This window comes from Micromys minutus (genome assembly GCF_963924665.1).
Source record: "Micromys minutus genome assembly, chromosome: 5".
In the NCBI taxonomy this organism is placed as follows: Eukaryota; Metazoa; Chordata; class Mammalia; order Rodentia; family Muridae; genus Micromys; species Micromys minutus.
Genome location: NC_137974.1, coordinates 28,861,370 through 28,882,362, shown reverse-complemented (window position 1 = coordinate 28,882,362; position 20,993 = coordinate 28,861,370). Strand labels below are relative to the sequence as shown.

General features: G+C 41.0%; 1 protein-coding gene across 1 annotated transcript in view; it reads right to left on the bottom strand.

Moving 5' to 3' along the window:
* Positions 1 to 9,474: 9,474 nt before the first annotated feature.
* SCEL (sciellin) overlaps positions 9,475 to 20,993 on the bottom strand; it is a gene marked incomplete at both ends in the record, with an annotated part of 91,623 nt that continues 80,104 nt past the window's right edge. The window contains 2 exons of the mRNA XM_080917162.1: positions 9,475 to 9,566; positions 20,237 to 20,339. Of these exons, the coding sequence (XP_080773288.1) occupies positions 9,475 to 9,566; positions 20,237 to 20,339 (195 nt within the window). The remainder of the gene's footprint in view (positions 9,567 to 20,236; positions 20,340 to 20,993) is intronic.

Below are 20,993 nucleotides of genomic sequence, written 5' to 3'. Positions count from 1 at the left end.
TACTTCCAATTGGTTCATAACCTTTGCTAGTTTCACTGTGTCCTGTTCAGTTTCTATTTCCATGATCTGTACATTGATGAGAGTGGAGTGTTGAGGTCTTCCACTATTATTGTGTGGGGTAAAATGTAGTTTGGAAGCTTTAGTAGGGTTTCTTTTATGAATATGGGTGCTCTCGTATTTGGAGCATATATGTTAAGGATTGAGAGTTCCTCCTGATAAAATTTCCCTGTAATGAGTAAAAAGTGTCCTTCCTTATCTTTTTTGATAACTTTTGGTTGAAAATCTACTTTATTCAATATTAGAATGGCTACTCCACCTTGTTTCTTGGGGCCATTTGCTTGGAAGGTTATTTTCCAACCCTTTACTCTGAGATAGTGTCTGTCTTTGTCTCTGACATGAGTTTCCTGTACATAGCAAAATCCTGGATTCTGTTTATGTATCCAGCCTGATAGCCTATGTCTTAATTTTTATTGGGGAATTGAGTCCATTTATGTTAACAGATATTAAGGAATAGTGGTTACTGTTTCCTGCTATTTTTGCTTTTAGAGGTAAAATTGTGTCTGTGTGTCTTTCTTCTTTTTGTTTTCTTGCTTAGGTATTTTCTTGTTTTTACTAGGATGTAGTTTCCCTCATTGTATTGGGTTTTCCACCTATAATTCTTTGTAGTACTGGATTTGTGGTCAGATATTGTGTAAATTTAGTTTTGTCCTGGAATATCTTGGTCTCTCCACCTATGGTGATTGAGAGTTTTGTTGGGTATAGCAGCCTGGGCTGACACTTGTGTTCTCTTAGGGTCTGCATGATGTCTGTCCAGGTTCTTCTAGCTTTCATAGTCTCTGTTGAGAAGTCAGGTGTAATTCTGATTGGTTTGCCTTTATATGTTACATGACCTTTTTCCCTTACTGTTTTTAGTATTCTTTCTTTGTTTTGAACACTTCGCATTTTGACTAGTATGTTTTCTGGAAGAATTTCTTTTCTGGTCCACTCTATTTGGAGTTCTGTAGGCTTCTTTTATGCTCATGGTCATCTCATTCTTAAGGGTAGAGAAGTTTTCTTCTACGATTTTGTTGAAGATATTTACTGTGCCTCTTAGTTGATATTCTTTGCCCTCTTCTATTCCTATTATCCTTAGGATTGGTCTTCTTATTGTGTCCTGGATCTCCTGGACATTTTGGTTTAGGAGCCTTTTGGCTTTTGCATCTTCTCTGACTGTTTTGTCTATGTTTCAATGTTATCTTTGGCCCCTGAGATTCTCTCTTCCATCTCTTGTAGTTTGTTGGAGATGCTTGCATCTGTGACTCCTGATTTTTTTTTTTTTTTTTTTTTTTTTTTTTGGTTTACCACCTCCAGGGTTGTCTCTTTTAGTGTTTTCTTTATTGTCTCTATTTCCATTTTCAATTCCTTCATCTATTTGGTTCTGTTTTCCTTTAGTTCTTTGATTTCTTTGAGTGTTTTTTGTGTTTCCTCTTTAAAGGCTTCTAATTGTTTGTGGTTGTCCTCCTGTTCTTGTTTAAGTGAGTTATTTACTGTCTTCTCAAAGATCTCCATCATCATCTTGAGGTATGATTTTAGGTCTGGGTCTTCTTTTTCTGGACTGTTTGGCATTCCACTGCTTCCTGTGATGGAAGAGCTGGGTTCTGATGTTGCCAGGTTGTCTTGGTTTCCATTACTTAAATTCTTTCACTTTCCTTTTGCCATCTTGTTGTCTGTGATTGGTACCCATCTCTCCCATGTACCTGAGGGCCCCAGGTTTCAGGAAGAAAACTGATTCTGAGTGTTGGGCAAGCAGTGAGTTCTGTTAGCAATGACTCAGCTCTGTCTTTGTGGGTTCAGATGTGGGAGCTCTTGTGAGGCTGTTCTGGTAGCTCAGCCCTGTGCCCACAGTCCTGAGTACTAATGGTAGGACCTGGCTCTTTCTCTAGGCCACTACAGACCCTTTTCCCAATAGCACAGTACTTTCTGCTCTCTGAGTACTCCCAACTTGTTCTTCCTGGGCCTATGTGACAGACTCCTCTCTAGTCTAGCTGTAACAGGGTCTGTAGCATTGATCTTCAAGCACTGCCTTTCATGGGCAAACCCCGGCTCCCACTGAGAAGAGCTTGTTCCTTACTGTGGGCCTGTGTGTCTAGACTTTGAGCCATGGCTTTTCAGGCAGATCCCAAGTGCCTCTGCCAGAGTTCCGGCTCCACTGAACCAGAAGGTTGTGTTTTTCGTATGCTTGGCCTAGACCTCACTGCACTTTGGCTACTCACAGCGCAGTCTCACCAGACCTGTGTCCCTGGATCTTCACTGTTTCAGGTGGCAAATGGCTTGAGCATTTGGTACGCATACAAGGGCTTTTTTTTGACAGTTTTTTAACAAGCATGAAGCTTCTGTCTTTAGACTCAGGATTTAATTTTATAATATTTAGAAGCAATTTTTACTAGCACATGCAAAAATATCTGAAGGTGCCCAGATGCTACTAGAAAACAATACAGAGACAGAAAAAAAAAAAAAAAAAATATATATATATATATATATATATATATATATATATATATATATATATATACCTGCCTTACTTGGGAAATGCCATGACCAGAAAGTAAGTTGGGGAGGACTTGGTTTATTTGGCTTACACTTCCAGATTGTATTTCATCACTGAAGAAAACCAGGACAGAAACTCAAGCAGGGCAGGAAACCGGAGGCAGGAGCTGAAGGAGGGGTGCTGCTTACTGGCTTGCTTCCCATGACTTGCTCAGCTTGCTTTCTAATGAGACCCAGGACCAGGAGACCAGAGTTGGCCCCACCCACAATGGGCTGTGCCCTCCCCCATGAATCACTAATTAAGAAAATTTCCTATAGCCAGATCTTACGGAAACATTTTCTTGATCAAGTCTCCCTTCTTTCTCATGACTCTAGCTTGTGTCAAGTTGACAGGAAACTAGCTGGAATAATGCTTTTTAAAGGTTTTATTGATGGAGCTGGAGATTTAGGTCATCAGTTAAGAGTGGCGTTCTTCCAGAGGATCTGGTGGTGCACAATCCTCTGTAACTCTAGTCCCCGGAATCCAATGCCCACTTCTGACATTCCTGACCACTGTACACATAATGGATACAGACATACATATGTGTGTGCACACATAATAAAACCATCCATTCATGTCAAGAGTGATGGTACATTCTTTTAGACCCAGAACTTGGGAGGCTCACATAAGCCTCTCTGGGAGATCTCTGGGAATTCAAGGCCATCCTCACAGATACAGACAGTCTGCATTTGCAGAGAGACCTTTTCTTAAAAGAAAGAAAAGAAAACAAGCGAGCAAGAAAAACTTAGCTCATTCAATTATTTTTTTTTGGGGGGGGGGGGGGCTGGAGAGGTGGCTCAGTGGTTAAGAGCACTAACTGCTCTTCCAGAGGTCCTGAGTTCAATTCCCAGCAACCACATGGTGGCTCACAACCATCTGTAATGAGATCTGATAACCTCTTCTGGTGTGTCTGACAGCTACAGTGTGCTCATATACATAAAATAAATAAATCTTTAAAAAAATTATTTTTTTTAGGAGATGGTAAATACAGTCTGACTAAAAAAGGCTAAAAATTATTCAGCCGAAACTTAGACAATGACTGTGCAGTCTACATGGGAAACGAGAGGGTAGTGAAGAGGCTTTTACATTTTATTGTGTTTTAGTCTCAAGATTTATTTTTATCTCACATGTAAGAGTGTTTATCTGTCTATCCCTACAGGAAGTACCTGCCTTCTGCCCACAAAGCCAGAAGAGAACATCAGATCCCCTGGAACTGGAGTCCCAGATAGTTGTGAGCCATCATGCGGTGCTGAGAATCAAACCCAGGTCTTCTGTAAGAGCAGCCAGTACTTTGGATCACTGAGCCATCATTCTAGCCCACATTAAGTTTGTTGATGATATAGCACAAAAGGAGTGGCAGAACAAAAGCAAAGACTGACAGAGATCCTGGACTCAGTAGGCTGCTGTCTTTGAACAGGGATGCTTGCCAAAGGAGGGTTATCCTCGCATATACTTTGTCAAGATAAGGAGAAAGGACCTGGCCAACCATGTGCTTGCTCCAAATAGCTCACATCTCCAAGTGGCAAAAACTCATTTTATATGAAGTCCATTGATTAAAACAAACCATACCATCACAGCTGCACACAACTCCAAGGGAACAAGGACTATGGGCCACCATACTATGTGATCAGAAGGTTGGAAATATTTGGGGTAGAACCTTGCCTATGACAAATGTCTTATGAGTAAATGTCACTTGTTTCTGAGTAAACTTACATCTAAAATTTACCTTAAATAATTTGGCTGCTTCCCATACATTTTGGAATTTTCTGCTTTAGTAATTATTGGCTTTAAATGCATTATATCTATATCTTGACTCATGTGCAATTTCAGAAAGTATTTCTCATTTATATAGTTTATCAATGCCATATTAATATGTAATATTAATATGCCAGATAAATTTTTATCTAGTCTACTGAATTTCCAAAGCTTCCTAGCATAATCTATTTCTTTGGAATGATTCCAATACTATGTATAGTGTATAGATACATTTATATATGTGTGTGTGTTTGATATCTCTAGACTATTCTACAGTATTTTAAAATAACATCTAACTTTTATCTAATATTTTCCAATACAACAACTTTATTAGTACAGAATACTGTTCCAATGGACATGTGTCTGTGTGGGTTTGTACCCCACTTCTGATACACAATCGATGTTAGTTGGGATTATCTAGAGGAACAGAACAGATAGATCTTAATCCACTATGCTATCAGGAATATTTAAGATTTGATGGCTTATTAGAAAAGCTTGGTCACGACGACTATGTCCTAATGTCTTTCTTCACTGACATGCCATCTAATGGGCTGTAACTCTCCACAACCTATGTCAGTGCTCTTCCCTTTCTTCCTGCTTTTCTTCCCGAGGAGGGACCAAAGGCGGGGGAAGGGAGTACTCATTGACCTCGCTACTTCTTTCGGCCCCTAAAACTGGTATTATTATTGCTTCTGCTGCTTCTGTTCCCAAACAAGTGGCCCTGAGACCTCGGGCACAAATAATCCCTGCACACATTCATGACCCGTAAAAAATCATCCAAGTTATTTCATTTCGTTGTTTTACTGTTTCGTGCTTGGACTTGTGGTCTGTGAGTGCTTCTCAGCATAAACTTTGAGCGTCCTTTTGATACATCTATGTTCTTTTATCATTTACTTTAAAGGAATAGTGTACCATAACCCCCCACCAGGCTCAACACTTGATTGTGATTGAAAACAATCCTCCAGTGCGCCCCCCAGTGGATGCTTCTTCGCCAGCACGCCTGCTCCTACCCAGAGGGGAGAGAGCGGTCAAGGCTTTATGCTTCTCCCCTTTAAATAAAAGCAAAAAATAAAATAAAAAAATAAATGACATGACATGTTTTTCTCTTAAAAACAAACCCCACCTATGTTGATGTGATGATATATCCATGCGGTAGATTAAAGTGAGCCGGGGTTATGGTTTATTTCTTTGCTCCTGTCTCCTTAAAGTCCGAGATTTATGACTCTCGTCTATAGATCGTTTTCATCAGCTAGGAACAGAAGGTTTTTCCTTTTAAACTGTTTAATGTAAGTTGTAGTGGATTTTAAAACTTAGGATAAGTGATATTTTTAAAATAAGCAGCTCAGAATCATACTTGCGATGTTTTCTCTCTTTTTGGCATGGAAAGGGATGGAGACGAGGAGGGAGGTTTACATTTGGACTTGTTTTAAATTTTTAAAAGCTGTTCTTTTAAATTTACCATCTGTTACTTCAGTACTTCAAGGTGGCTATGGTAACTGTTGGGGGATACCAGGCGGAACCATGGCATAATCCGGGACAGCTTGACCCCAACCGTGCCGTTCTCATGGAGGGACACCAACTCATTGGAAGTCTTGTCCTGTTAAGGGAGCATTTCTCTGCAGATGTGGTCCCAAATAACAGCAAAGGTACAGCAGAGCTAAGAATTACCTGTAGCCGTTCTTGTAAGTCATTTGAATTAAAGGTGTTAATTCTGAAACGTCCCTGCCCCATCAGCTGGGGCTGAGTTTAATTCCTAGACTCTACAATAAGAAAGGAGGAAGAGGGGGGGGAGAGAGAGAGAGAGAGAGAGAGAGAGAGAGAGAGAGAGAGAGAGAGAGAGAGAGAGAGAGAGAGAGAGAGAGAGATGGTGAGATGCACTTGTAATTCCAGGGATGGGAAACACACATGGGCATACCTTGCAGTGACCAGAAGAATCCCATTAAGCCCCACCTTAAGTTCCACTAAGCACCAAAAGCCCAAACTGGGACACCGAACTATACACACATGCTCTTTTTGGACACATTCTAGATCTAAACCTTGTTGCTACGTATCAAAGGAGACAAGACCATATTAATAAATGGGAGTATCTAGAACTTACTCTTCATAATTCGATCAGAAGTAGAAAGCGGTTTATAGACTATTTTGGGAACTGTGAACACTATATGGATATTTAAGGAGACTGGGACATTAGATAATGATATATTTAGATGCCTTATAATCAAAACATTTAAGCATAGTAACTGGAATATTGTAAAGGTATCATTAACTGTCACTCCATTAGTCTTCTGATATAGAAATAAAATGGACAAGCATGGGCTGAAGTAGAAGAGATAGAATAAAATGGTTTCTTTGATTCCTTTTTGCTGAAGAATAAACTCTAACGTATTTTCAGAGTTGGTTGAAATTGCCCCAGGAGTATGTGTCTGAACAATTTAATGAGTTGGAGAGCTGCTAGAACCCATGAATGGAGAGAAACCCTTGTCTCTATGCCATTTCTCTTTACTAAATATTGACATTTCACAGTGGATTCCATTCCCACACACCTGAGTGTTGACAGAAGTCATTGACAGTATTGCGTTGTTTAATTTTTTAACGTAGAGTCTGGGTAAGTAGACTGGAATTTATGGTTTTCCTGTCTCTCCTTTATGAGTGCCATTTGGGCCTGCATCTCCATGTGCACCTTCATCTTTTGGAAGAGTTAAATATAAAATCCATACGTCTACATTTTTAAAAAAGGTTTATTTATCTAGTACTTTTATAAGTACACGATAGCTGTCATCAGACACAACAGAAGAGGGGGCATCAGATCTCATTACAGATGGTTGTGAACCACCATGTGGTTGCTGGGATTTGAACTCGGGACCTCTGGAAGAGCAGTCAGCACTCTTAGCCACTGAGCCATCTCTCCAGCCCATGCGTCTACATTTTTATTTGTTAAAATGTGATCGATTCTTTAGGCATTTTCTTTTTTTTTCTCCTGTGAATTAATCATTCAATGTTGAGTTTTAAAACACAGGACAAGGAGAAAAAGCATGCTGGAGCAGGAGGAGGAGCAGTAGGAGGAGGGAGATGTTGCAGGAGGAGGAGCAGTGGGAGGAGGAGCAGAGGGAGGAGGGAGATGTAGCATGAGGAGGAGCAGTGAGAGGAGGAGCAGTGGGAGGAGGAGCAGTGGGAGGAGAAGAGGGAGGAGGAGAAGAGGGAGGAGCAGTAGGAGGAGGGAGATGTAGCAGGAGGAGGAGCAGTGGGAGGAGGAGCAGAGGGAGGAGAAGAGGAAGGAGAGAGATATAGCAGGAGAAGGAGCAGTGGGAGGAGGAACAGAGGGAGGAGGAAGATGTAGCATAAGGAGGAGCAGTGAGAGGAGGAGCAGTGGGAGGAGGAGCAGTGGGAGGAGGAGCAGAGGGAGGAGGGAGATGTAGCAGGAGGAGGAGCAGCAGTGGGAGAAGTGAAGAGAGAAGGAAAAAGGGAAGAAGAGTTGTTGCAGGAAGAGGAGTTGGAGGAGAAGTTATTGGAAAGGGAACCAAGAAGAAGAGATCTTTAACATTAGATGTTTTATGTTTGTGTGTCCTCATCTTACAAAGTCAAAGTATGACATCAAGCCCATTAGTAGTATGTGCCTGTGGTGATTCTTGAATGATATTGCCTCCACTCAGTGGCTACAAACTTCCGAGATTAATGGTATCTCTGCAAAGGTGAGATATTAGATCCTTAAACACATCTGTATTAAGGCCCAGAACACAGCTGTTGTCCAGGGAGTGAAGTTAGTGTTGTGTCAGAATATTAATATGGAAGTAGCATTTGGTTTTCCACTGTTATTTCCGTTAGAGAAAATATACACCCTTAATTTCCACCTCTCACCACCTAAAGGACAAGGGCAGTGCTCTGCTGAAGCCTATCTTCAGTGAGACTGAGTAGAATGTTTAGGAGAAGAAAAGGGAGTAACAGTAGGAAAGCAGGGACTCTAAGCAGTATGTGGGAGTAGTTTGAGCTGGGGATCAAAAGAAGAGGAGAAAAAAAGAAAGAGAGAGAGAGAGAGAGAGAGAGAGAGAGAGAGAGAGAGAGAGAGAGGAAGCAAGCAAGCAAATAAAAGTGGATTGTAGTATATATTTGAATCCTCTTGACAAGCCTCTGAGAGGCACTAGACAAAGATGGAATCCGGCTTAATTAGGTGTCAAAAGCTGAGCTCTCATCTTAGTATAACACAGCCACAGGACTGAAAACACATCTGGATTTACAAAGCTCCTTGCAGGCATCAAGGTTGTGTAGACAAGGATTAACCTCACCCAGAGGGGGACTTGAGTGTTTTTACATAGGCTCCAGGATGGTAACTTGGAATTACCCACCTTCTGAATATGTCTAGGGTTCCCTGGAACCACAAGTCAGACTAGATACGATACAATAGCCAAGTGATTTGAGGGGTGGGGAAGGATTTTGGACAACTTCAAATCTCTGTCCTCAGACAGGCTGGAAACTAAAGTCAGGCATGCTGTCATGACTCCAGAGCTAAGAGGACCTGTTCTGATTGTCCTTACACGGTATGCATGCTCCTGCATCAGCACTGGGGGAATCAGTAGAGAATGCAGAAGCAGTGAGGGGATGACAGAAATCAACACGGGCATTGTGACGGATTGTATACACTTGCACCAGGGAGTAGCACTATCAGGAGGTGTGGCCTTATTGGAGTAGGTGTGTCACTGTGGGCGGGGACTTTAAGACACTAGTCTTCTGCTAGCAGCCTTCAGATAAAGATGTAGAACTCTCAGCTCTGCCTACACCTACACCGTGCCTGCCTGGATGCTGCCATGTTCCTGCCTTGATGATAAAGGACTGAACCTCCTGTAAAACAGCAATGCCCTGGGTCAGTAAAGAGCACAGAGATCAAGCACTCTGGAGATGGTTTCAGGGAACAGCGTCCGCTCTACTGTACATGAGCAACCACTTATATAAAGGAAGCCTGCCTGCATGATTGGGCTGCACATTACCTCAGGATGAATGGTGAGCACCCAGACCACTATGGAAACAAGCACACTGGAGGGGACACAGAGAGCACAGACAGACTCCTCCACAGGCCAACGCACTCCAGAGTTCAGCGTTCTGACGTCTGAGGCATGCCGTGCCACGTTCTTATTTAGAAGTGAAAGGGTGTGTCAGGTAGGCTACATTTTCTCCTCCAGTTTGCGGGATCGCTCCAAGTTGTAGTGCAGTCGGAAGTAAATGATGGATCTAAGCAATCCAAACCAGTGTGGATCTATTCAAAGTGAAGATGGCGTTAAAGACCAACCGACTTCGCCAAGATGCAAGATGGACTGTGTCTTACAGACAATGTAAGGAAGGAAGTTACAAGTGAAAAGGGGAGCTATCCTTAGAACAGTTGGATGCAACGGGTGAAGGTCTGTAAAAACAGCTATCTGAAGGCCTGAGGCAAGAGAATCAGAGATCAAAGTTACTCTGGGCTCCATAAAATTGCACACCAAAAAATAAGCTGTACTTCCAGAGGAAATATTAGAGAAAAAAATGTAAGAAACTTAAGTCATGTTTACTAGAGCAAATCTAACAATGTAGAGCTAACAGTAATCAATCATAAACAGTGGTTTGGAGGCCTGGGATGTATATTGTCCATATTAACTTCAGTTCCAGGGCTGGATGCTATAAAGCATTTCATAGTAAGTAGGCTTGAAATGACTCTAAATTTAACTAGCTCAGTACTGAAACCTGCAGGCTACAAAAAGCAGCTCAGAAAGAAGAAATCTACACAAATGCAAGATACATTAGAACTTTTTTTTTTTTTTACAAATAAATGACAAAATCATCTCAGCTAGATGAATGACAACTGCACGTTAAGTGGGAGTCGGCGGTGTGTCACTAGACCTCTAAAAGTTAAGACACCGAAGTATCCACATTTTAAAAATGGCGTGAACGGTTTAATCTACTACACTATTCTGTTCTAGTGAGGTAATTTTTAGGTTTTTATAATCATTTCAAAACGCCATTTATAGCAAAGGAGACGTTAATATGCTGAGTGCCGATCTCAGCTTTACCAGTGAGAAACAGGGCCTGTCGTGGTATTCATTATGGGTGGAGAGTCCCCCCCCCAAATCTCTCTGCTAAAAATGGGAGGCATCAGGTGAAAATCATTAACAACCACATGTATCTTAAACATTTCCTTTACGACTAAGAAAGATGTGCTTTAAGTGACTTGGGGAACTCTAGCCACAGTATCTTGTCTATAGGGCGATGGTCAGACTAGGAGGTAGTAGCCACTGGACAGTTGTCACAGAACAAGCCCATGACACTGTCTTACAGGTATCTGTGTCTGACAGAATCACATTTGTGGTGTTTTAAATGAAAATGGCATAGACTAATCTATTTGGATGTCTGCTGGCGGAAGGTGTTTAGGAAGGTGTGGCCTTGTTTGAGGAAGTGTGTCACTGTGAGGTTTCAAAGGCACAACATACCAGTACAAGTCTCTCTCTCCTTTCCCCTCTCATCCTCTCCCTATGTCTCCCCCCTCTTTCTTTCTTTCTCTCTCTTTCTGTCTCCCTCCCTCTGTAAGTCTCTCACTGTCTGAGCCTCTCTTTGTCTCCCCCATTTCTCTGTCTCCCAATCTCTCCACATGTTTGTCTCTGTGTCTGTCTATGTGTGTCTGTCTCTGTCTCTGTCTCTCTGTCTCTTTCTGTCTCTCCCCACCGTGTGTGTGTGTGTGTGTGTGTGTGTGTGTGTGTGTGTGTCTACTTACAACTTACAGGCTAGATGTGAGCTCTTGGATACTGCTCAGCGCCAGGCCTTCTTGCCTGCAGCTGCGCTCCCCTCCGAGATGTTTATAGACTAACCCTCTGAGACAGTTAGCAAGACCCCAGTTAGATGTTGTGTTTTGTACGTTGACTTGGTTGAGGTGTTATCTGTCCACAGCGACAGGAGAATGCATCAGAACCGTGTTCACAGTCTCCCTTGTAGTTAGTTAGGTGCGGTCAACATTGAGTGACCGCTTGCTGTGAACCAGGAGGTAAGGTTTCCTTTCTCTTTCCCTGTCTCGGGCTGGTGTGAAGCTGCTGAACCAAATCTGATCACGGAGCATGAGAACCTGGTGGAGCAACAATATTCTCTGGACAGTTGCTCTGCCAAGTCAACGTTGATTTTTACGGTGAGAACCAATAAGAACAAAACAAAAATTAACAACAAAAAAAACCCCGTTTGACGTAGTGAACTTAGTGTTCTTTGTTATAGACACTTCGTAAAGCCATCATTTATATAAAAACTGATGCCTGAAGTCAGATAACTTCAAACAAAATCATAGAAGACAGTCTTGGCAAACTGATTATACAGTAGAGAGTGAGGAAATATAAACTATAGGCTGGAAATCTAAAGACACAGTAAATAAACGTGTAAAGGGGTAAGGTCTATTTCTGTCTCTTGAATTGTGGTAAACTGTTGCATGATCCTGAAACATCTTACAGGGCCACAGAATAGAGATATCCTCAAATAAATGGAGTGCACACAGTCGATGCCGTACACAGAGTATATAAGGCCAGTCCTACATGGTGTGAGAAGAAAACAAAGTCCTTCAGGTTGTCTTCGGACCTCCACGTGTGCACCATGGCACATGCACATGTACATACATGTACATAATGTACTCTTACACATGGATGGAAATGTGATAAACTATAAAAATAAAAAATAAAATAGAGTTTTGTAGGAAAAGAGGAAAATAAGAAGTATTTGTTAAGAGAAGGGACCTAACAAAAGCTACCTTCACCAGAGAATTGAAGTTGATATAGTATTACTCATTCTCAGTATGATGGTCTCGTATTCCCACTCAGTACCCACAACCACATGACAAGAACACTCTGAGTAACATGGTCATGAAAACCATCTGAGCCCAAGCAAGAGCTAAAGGAGGTGCAATGAGGAAAGGTGACAGGGTCTGTGGCGAAGCTTTTCTGACAGAAAGAAGATACAAGGAGATCCAAAACCTCTCAGACAGGAGTTCCTCACAGGTTCCTTAGTTACGGCAAGTGCACCATGTTGATGGGATGGTGACAGCTTGTATGCTTGAGCCTCGTGTGTGTGTGTGTGTGTGTGTGTGTGTGTGTGTGTGTGTGGTGTGTGTGTGTGTGTGTGTGTGGCAGGTGTGGTGGCGGCTCTCCATGCTTGACTCACACTTCCCTAACAACAAAGCTGGCCACACCCCCGTCACTGGCCCTTTGCCATTTATGTATCTTCTGTGAAAAGTCTGTATGAATCCTTTGTCCATCTCTAATGGAGAAGTTTCTCATTTTATTGTGTTTTAAGAATTACTTGAGCACATTGGGGACGAGTTTTTGAACAGCGAGTGTTTTGAAAATATTTTCTCACTGTCTGTGGCTTACCTTTTATTCATTCTCTTAACAGGTTTTCAACACAGAGCAGACGTTTATTATTTTGTTTCCAGGTTATTCTTTTTTTTTTTTTTTTTTTGTTCTGTAAATAATGGTTCTTGGTATTCTATCTAAAACTTCACCAAGCTTAAAAGAGTTCAGGTTTTTGTTGTTGTTGTTGGTTTTGCCTGGTTTTCGAGTTAGGGCTTCTCTGTGTTACAGAGCCCTGTCCGCCCTGGACTCTCCTTATAGGCTAGTCTGGTTTTGAACTCAGAGATCCATCTGCCTCTGCCTACGGAGTGCTGGGATTAAAGGTGGCACCACCATGCCAGGCTCTTGTACCAGTTTCCCAGTTCGCCCTTTTCACATCTAGGTCAATGAGTCAGTGTCTAGATGTGTATAAAGTGTGTGAACAGGAGAGAGTTGGAATACTTGTCTCCACATGGTAGAAATCTGTTCATAAATGCAATTAACATTTCAATGGCACAAGCTGTAAAGGTATAAATGTAACATCAAAGCAAACATTACAACACATTTAAAGACTTGTATTAATATTATTTGTGACTATAGTTACTGCCCATGCCTCATCCTATCGAATAGGGGTTAGCTTTGAAAGCAGAAAGGACTCAGAGGGCAAAAGCAAAGACCAAAATGAGTCATGCTGTTTCAAAATTAGATTCTTTGCATCCGATAATGCCAAAAAGACCATGATAGCATGTTGCCTTGCCTGTTTTTATTGTAAATCAGTTGAATACTTCAGTTTCAGCTCAGCAGCATGGGCATTCAGCAAGTGTAGTTCCATTTGGGTTTGTTGTGCTGACCAAATCTTAGGCAAACCAATGTCCAACTGTAAATTATATAACCTGTACTTAGTGTATATTTCAAGAATTTACTACAAGGCACCATGATCTGTGTCTTGCCTACTTCTTCAACCCCATTTTTCTATGCTCAGTAATTCCAGGTTCCTGGCAATCCTTCCACTGTGGAATTGCACCAAAAGTTGCACTGGATGCATTGGCTCTGGTACTTTACAATGGGGAATCTTTAATCAGTGAGGGCGAGACAAACCCTGACATTACAGATTTTTCCCATTTCTCTTGGGGGAAAAATAAATTGTGATTGTCAAAGGAGGTATAGCAAATTCTAGATGTTTCTTTTACAAGATTTGATTTCACATTGCCACAAAAGAAAGGGACAAGGGGTGCTGATAAATTTCAAGCCCATCTTTCCTTAATTAGAAATAATGCTACTTTTCTGTTTAATATCTTAGACATTTTGTGCCACACTGGCCAATCACATAGCAGCCACTCACACCTGCTGTGGGCTCCTCTGGACAGATCACACTTGCCTTGTGAGCTCCTCTGCCTAGCCAGAAACTTCATCCTTAGTTTAGTGCACTTAGCAGCAAACAGAAAGCTGGTTGGAGTCATATCCAAATATTGTTTTGTATAGGGACTAACAGTAACTTCAGGATCTTTGACTCCCCTGACTCTGAGCATTTGAATTTCTGTCTCATGGTGTTGAGAAGCAGTAAAGTTTGACTCTCCTAGAATGTGATCTGTTTATTGCCAATCCCAAGATACCACATCATCCAAGCTTTTTCCTATTCTGGTTACTGCCAATCAGGTCTTAGTTGAAGTTGCCCCTCCTCCTCTTGACATATTAAGGTGGATCCAAAACCTCCACATTCACGCAGGCAGCATGCTTCATTTCCTGCATGGGTTTATTGCTGTGTGTTTTTGTTTCATTTCTTTCTTCCTCTCTCTCTTTCAAAGTGCTCCTCCACTTCCTTTACCCCTGTCTAATGTAAGTTCCCTTCAGTGAGGTCAGGCTGTGGTGCTGTTTTGTTCAGGGGGGAGGCCACTGCATAGCTGTTTCCTTCAAACCAAACTGAGACAGCTGGTGACGGTCAGAAAGCTACAGGAGTCACCAGAGGCCTCTCCAAGGTGAGGCCAGCAATAAGCAATGGCAGGGACAGAGACTCTCCAGGCAGCCCAGCATCCACAAGTCCTGCAGGGAACCCCAGGAGATGAATTGTCCACATGGGGTGGGCTTCTCAGTGACACACCCACCACTGAGTTGCTCATACTCCTAAAAGTATTTAAAATTCCCTTGGCTCACCACACTTGAGTTGTGTGGGACTAGTTGTGCCTGGGGTTGTAGCCAATGGAAACAAAGGTCCCCAGGAAATTGGAATCTCCAAAAATGCTACTGCCTGATGCCAACCAGAAGCATCATTTGCCCTTTGGGAAGAGCTTTCACACAGTGCTCACACTATCTGAGCTCCTCGTTAGGACGGACTGGGGGAAGACAGATTGGGAGAGCAGATATCTCTGTGTGTTCCTCTTCGCAGTAGAGCCACATTGCGTAAGTGACATCACATCCCCATTCCTTCTCTCTTCAACTAACCAGGTGAGGGCATGTAGGTGATCCTAACTTGTTAAGGTTGTTGCAGCCCCAGATTTGACCCTAGGAGTTAGTGCCTGGGAGAGTCGATGTTTGTTCACGTCTCCTTGACAAAGTCACATGACACAAACTGTCAAGGAAAAGGGCAGATTTGTTTAGCAACTGAATGAATGAACAACGATTGATTATAAACCAGAGTCAATTTTACACATTGAAAAGTGTAAGCCTATCCCTTGCCTTGTATACTTTAGTACTCCAGAGTCATTTTCCAGAAGCCACACATACCAGGTGACAGGGCGAAGACCCAACGGATCATGCCTGCTCTATTTTGCCCCCTTTGAGAAAGGGTCTCACTATGTCCCCCAGGCTGGTTTTGAACTTAGCAGCCTCCTGCCGGGCCGCACAAGTGCTGGCCCTGCTAACCTGTCACACAGCTCTAACTGCTGCCCCACTGTTGCATTCTGAGTAATTCAAGGAAAATTCTAAGTACAAATCAGACATCCAGTTGGCCATGGGAGTGTCACAAAAATAGATGCCATGCAAGTGAGGTGAGTGGGAGAAACAAACTCACAATCTCAGCAAAACGTGAGCTCCTGGGACAGTAGAGAGCCAGTGTTCTAAATCTGCATGTCAAACAAGAAGGAGTCAAGACAGGGAGAAAGTGGCCTCCCCAATTTCAGAAGGATATTTATGGGTACCTCTAAGGAAAGGACTTACTCCTATGAAATAGGTAAAACTCTAGAAATGCACAAATATTTACATTGTACCAAAATAATTCCGTTGGCAACAAGTCAGTCTCATTGGTAGCTTGTGTTGATGTGGATTATTCGCTTGTTCTGTGGGAGCTCTGAATCCAGCTGAACTGGACGTTGCGCCAAATGGCTCACAACTTTCTAGTGTTTCCAGCAACTTTCCTGTAAACAAATCAGTGAGTCCCCAGCAGTGGGAGCTGGGCCACTTTGTCACTCGGATGCCAGAAGAGACCTCAAACAGCTAAGGATATATCCCTCTTGAATCAATTCTTCTTTCTTGACCTGCCTTTAAAGGTGCACACTCTGTTAACCATTTCTGTTCCCAAAGCAATGGTATTTCTTTTACTTTGCTGTTGTGGGTTTGAATGCATGGCTTTGTCAGTTGGGTGTTTAGTGGTAGGATGGATGAGTGATGGTAGTGTCCACACAGGAATGAGAATCCAAGTCTGATGCCCAAGACTTCCTATGAAGTCTCAGCATGGTGCTTTACGCCTGGAAGAGCTGAGCTGGGGAAGCTGAGATGAAGGTGTCTGGACAGCTACGAAGAACCAGTGAGCTCCCTGTTCAATGAAAGATCATGACTCGAAGAGGAGGAAAGACACTTGAGCAAGACATCCCAAGTCAACCTTCTCTGACTGTACACACGTATACACACATATGTAGCTGCACACACATCAAGCATGCACACGCAAAGAAAGCTGTCTTGGTAGAACTATTATGTCTTTCATGGGGAGTTTTAAAAAAATTACAGCAGAATTTAGGACCTGGTATTGGTGACTTGGTAATCTAGTTCACAAGCAGTGTGCCAGTCATATTATGATTAATTGATGATAAAAATAGCAAAATCTTCCAAATTGTTAAAAAAAGGGAGGGGAGTCTGTCATTTAGACAGTGAGAAAATCGTCAGTCATAATGGAGTAGTCTTAGTGAATCAGAAACCTTTGTCTCTCTGATAATGTGTATACTTTGTTTCTCCAACAGCTTTTGGCTTGGTTTAATACATTATTGTGCAAGAAAGTATCCATAAAACTGCTACAAAAAAGTGAGAAATGTGTTCTCTTCAGATTTTTATATTTTTAAATGATATTCAGATGATTTTTAATTACCACGAAGGCATTGAAATGTTAATGTGTTTTATAAGACAGACGAGGGCGATTTAAGCCTTGCTTTCTGCAGTCAATTTCGACTCTAAGAAAATGATTTCTTTTGATCCACTCTGATAGCATGTAATAAAAGAACAATAAAACATATGGCTCAATTACCACTACTTCTCATCAAATGTGAATTAATGAATATCAAATTATTATTAATTGTTTTCTCTGGCTCCCTCCCCACAGGACAATTATACACTGCTGAATTTTTATAAGCACTTTGTGTCTAACACTTTGTGGACCAGTGTCTAAGAAGAACAGATGCATAAAATGATCACACAGGGGAATAATTATTTAAATTTATCACGTTGCTAACTGTGCAGTCATATTTAATTTCTCTAGTTTGTTTGCTCACAACCGCTTACAAGTGCCCAGAAAGTCTCTGTCCCAGGAATGTCTCTGTTCTAGTCACCCTTCCTCCAAAAAAATAGTTGCTATGGGACCATTACACACTATATATGTTCAATTTTTTGATGTTAGCAATAATAATGATTTCTTGTATAATTAGTGAGTCTCTAACTTTCTGTCAAAAGAATTCTTTCAAAATCAAAGTTACATATTTTTTAAAGATTTATTTTATTTATGAGTAAGATGTAGCTATCTTCAGACTTACCAGAAGAGGGCATCGGATCTCATTACAGATGGTTGTGAGCCATCATATGGTTGCTGGGAATTGAACTCAGGACCTCTGGAAGAGCAATCAGTGCTCCTAACCACTGACCCATCTCTCCAGTCCATAAAAGTTGTATTTTAAGCAGTTGAAAAATAAGTTAACTCTCATAGCACAGAATATAACTTGTGTTCAGTATAATTGACAAAAATCAATGTTAATGAATGATACATAAACATTACAGAAATTGACAATTCATTTTATTGTTGTGAGCCTCCTGTAAACATAAACTGTTTATAACACGAATACACATAACATGTTTGTAATTCAAAGCTTCTCAGATTATTTGATCACCCAGATTTTGAAACACATGCAAAGAAAAATTTAACAAATTACACACTATCTGATTTTTCCCTATCACCCATAGACCTATTTATTTCAGTTGTAAGAGTAGACCTCAAAATCTATGCCTGGGATAAACTAAAGGATGAGACTTAGATGAAATTATTTCTATTTTCCCAATGTAGCTAACAAATATACCAACATGTTTCTAAACAAGAAACTCAAGTTTCTTTTAGATTTAGGGGATAGGAAAAGCAAAAGGGGACTTAAAAATCATTTTGTCTGATATCTATAATGCCACAGATAATGCCACTGAATGTCTGGACACTTTCAGTGATTTCCTAAGGCCCAGACAACTTGGAACATTGACATCTTGAAGCAGAATTTTTATAAGAAAATTTCTATGTGCATTGTGTAGAAAATATCTTGCTTCAATCAGCCTATTCGTCAGGTGTCAGTAATACCCTGATACAAATCATTAAGGGGATGTAGGCAAGAGAAACTTGGTTATAATGAAAACCATATGGGCAGCAAAATTCGGAGCAGGAATGACCTGCTTGCTCAGGGTTGAGAATGCTCACTGCCACTGACTTCGGTAACTAGAACTATGTGGTTTTACTTATTTATTTGTTTATTTTTAAATCACTAAACCTTGCCAGATAGCAGATGGTTCTTTTTACATATGTGACCTTCTTCAAAGTAATTAAACTATTTGTGCAACAACAAAACTGTTTTTTTGATACAAGAGATGACGCTCAATGTAAATCTTTTCTAGATCACGCTCAATGTAAATCGTTTCTAGATTATATATTCTTAAAATGCAGCTTTGAGTTCCTCAGTGAGGGTGTTCATCTTCATTTCTATGAAGTTCAGCATTATTGAATCCATCTTGCTGAAAAATTGACAACAAAATTAGTCACAAAATTAATATGAAAACAAACCTACAATATGAAAACACACACACACACAATCATTCTCCCAGGGGGTAGCACTGGATTAAGCATCCCATCATTCCTTCTGGTCCTAAACTCTTCACTCTGGCTTCGGTCAAATACGAACACACTGGGTGTGCATAGCTAAGAAACAAGTTAGAGGCACAGCTCCTGAATATGGCTTTTAAAACGTGTTGTGTGGAGTGCACACAGACAGAGGGGAAGACACACAGATTTGTGAGTCTTTGTGAAGTGTGTGTGTGTGTGTGTGTGTATGGTGTGTGTGTGTGTGTGTGTGTGTGTGTGTGTGTGTGTGTGTGTGTGTGTCATGTCAAGGACTCTCAGGAATGAAAGTTTGGAAGAACCCATGCACAGTCAGAATCGGTGGAATATTAGATTGGTTAGGACTGCAAAATCAGCAAGGAAAGTGGATGTGAGAAATAATCTGGGGAAAGCAGAGAGGATGGCAAAGTACAAATATAATTAGGCTTATTCTTGTAATTGATTCTGAAGCCTGATGGAATGGGGATTCTGCTTTTTTTCCTCCAGATGTAGCTCCCAGAAGCTCATTAAGCTCATGAGTTTGTCATTAACTTCTGTGCTTTAGATCCTGTGGAGGAATCCCAAGTAATTCCATTCACGACACCCACGCTGTCGGGAGTGAAGGTCCTCTAAACACTAAGGCTCTGCGCTGTTCCTGCAATGGCAGTTTGTTTCTCTTGTTCTACCTCCTGCTGAATCTAAAAATAAGTTGAATGTACTCTCTTGTAACAATCAATTACATTTTATAGGATATTATTTTCCAGACATATTCTGCATGTGCTTTAGATCAGCACTTACATTTCTCATGCTTAGTTAGAGAGGCAATACGCATACCAACTTGCTTTCCCTTACTGATGCTAATTAAGAGTCTAAGTTATAGTAACATTTGGTCTTGTAATGTTTTTTTAAATGCTATTTAACATAAAAAAGAACTATTTCAGGTAAAAGTATCATTAAAAGGCATTGGTTATAATTATGACTATATCTAAATGTATTTTCAGGTGAAACTACAAAAAGGCACCATCCACAGAAATGATTCAATTTAAATAACCCTCTAATCAGAAAAATGTTTCTGTTTCACAAACTGGAAAATTTTATAAAAGAAATGTTCCTTTTGTTTACACTGCTTTCTAACTGATACACAAATTAGTGTAAATACTGACGAATTTATATCATTACACAGAATACTACCACTGTTTTATCTGCTGCTTACTTCTTCATTAGCTTTAATTAATAAAGTATTGGGTTGTGTTGAAATACTTGATACTTAGCAATACTACGTAGTTGTCAGTGTTAGATGAGAGTAGCTGCTGCTCAGAGGACACTTACCCATCACCTTAGAGTAGCAGGGCTCACAGTGTATGGTTTGCCTATAAATCCAAATGCTGTCTCCTGCCTGTAAATTTTCCAAAGGCTGTTTGCATATTTCACACTAAGGAAAAGAACACAACACGTTCATGTTATAAACTGAGAATTCGAGGGAGTAGAGACAGAAAACCTTCAGTTCTGAACCCACCCTCCTTAGAACTTTCTACAGCTTCCTGCTACATGCAGGTCTGGGCAAGGGAGTCTTTACCAGTGAAGTTTTCTTCCCAACTCACAATTGAGCAGACACAATGTTTCACAGATCAGCTATGCCAAGGACAAGATAACCATCCAGTGTCTCAAACAAAACCACAGACTTGTATTTATCCTTCCCTTCCACAAGGGAGAGCTGTGTGTCGCAGGCACAACTTGCTGAACCAAACATTTCTGATCATTCAGGGATGGGAGGGGGTTGTATGAGTTGTACCAGTTACAGAAGCAGGAAGAGGTTGGCCTCCATTTTTCGTAGACATGGCTGCTGATTGGCCAGATTTAAAAATACTGGTTGGTTTTTCAAGATGAATCACTAAAGCAAATTGTCTTTGATTCTTTTATTAAACATTTAAACTAGTTTGAATGGTTCTCCATTACACTGGCTGTAGAACAATTTGTCTTTTTCTCTGAGCATGAGGAATATTTTTGTCTGTCATAGTCTCTAATACTTCAAATGGAAATGAATTACATAAAATTAGATGAGAGTTATTCCTATTTACCAAAAGCA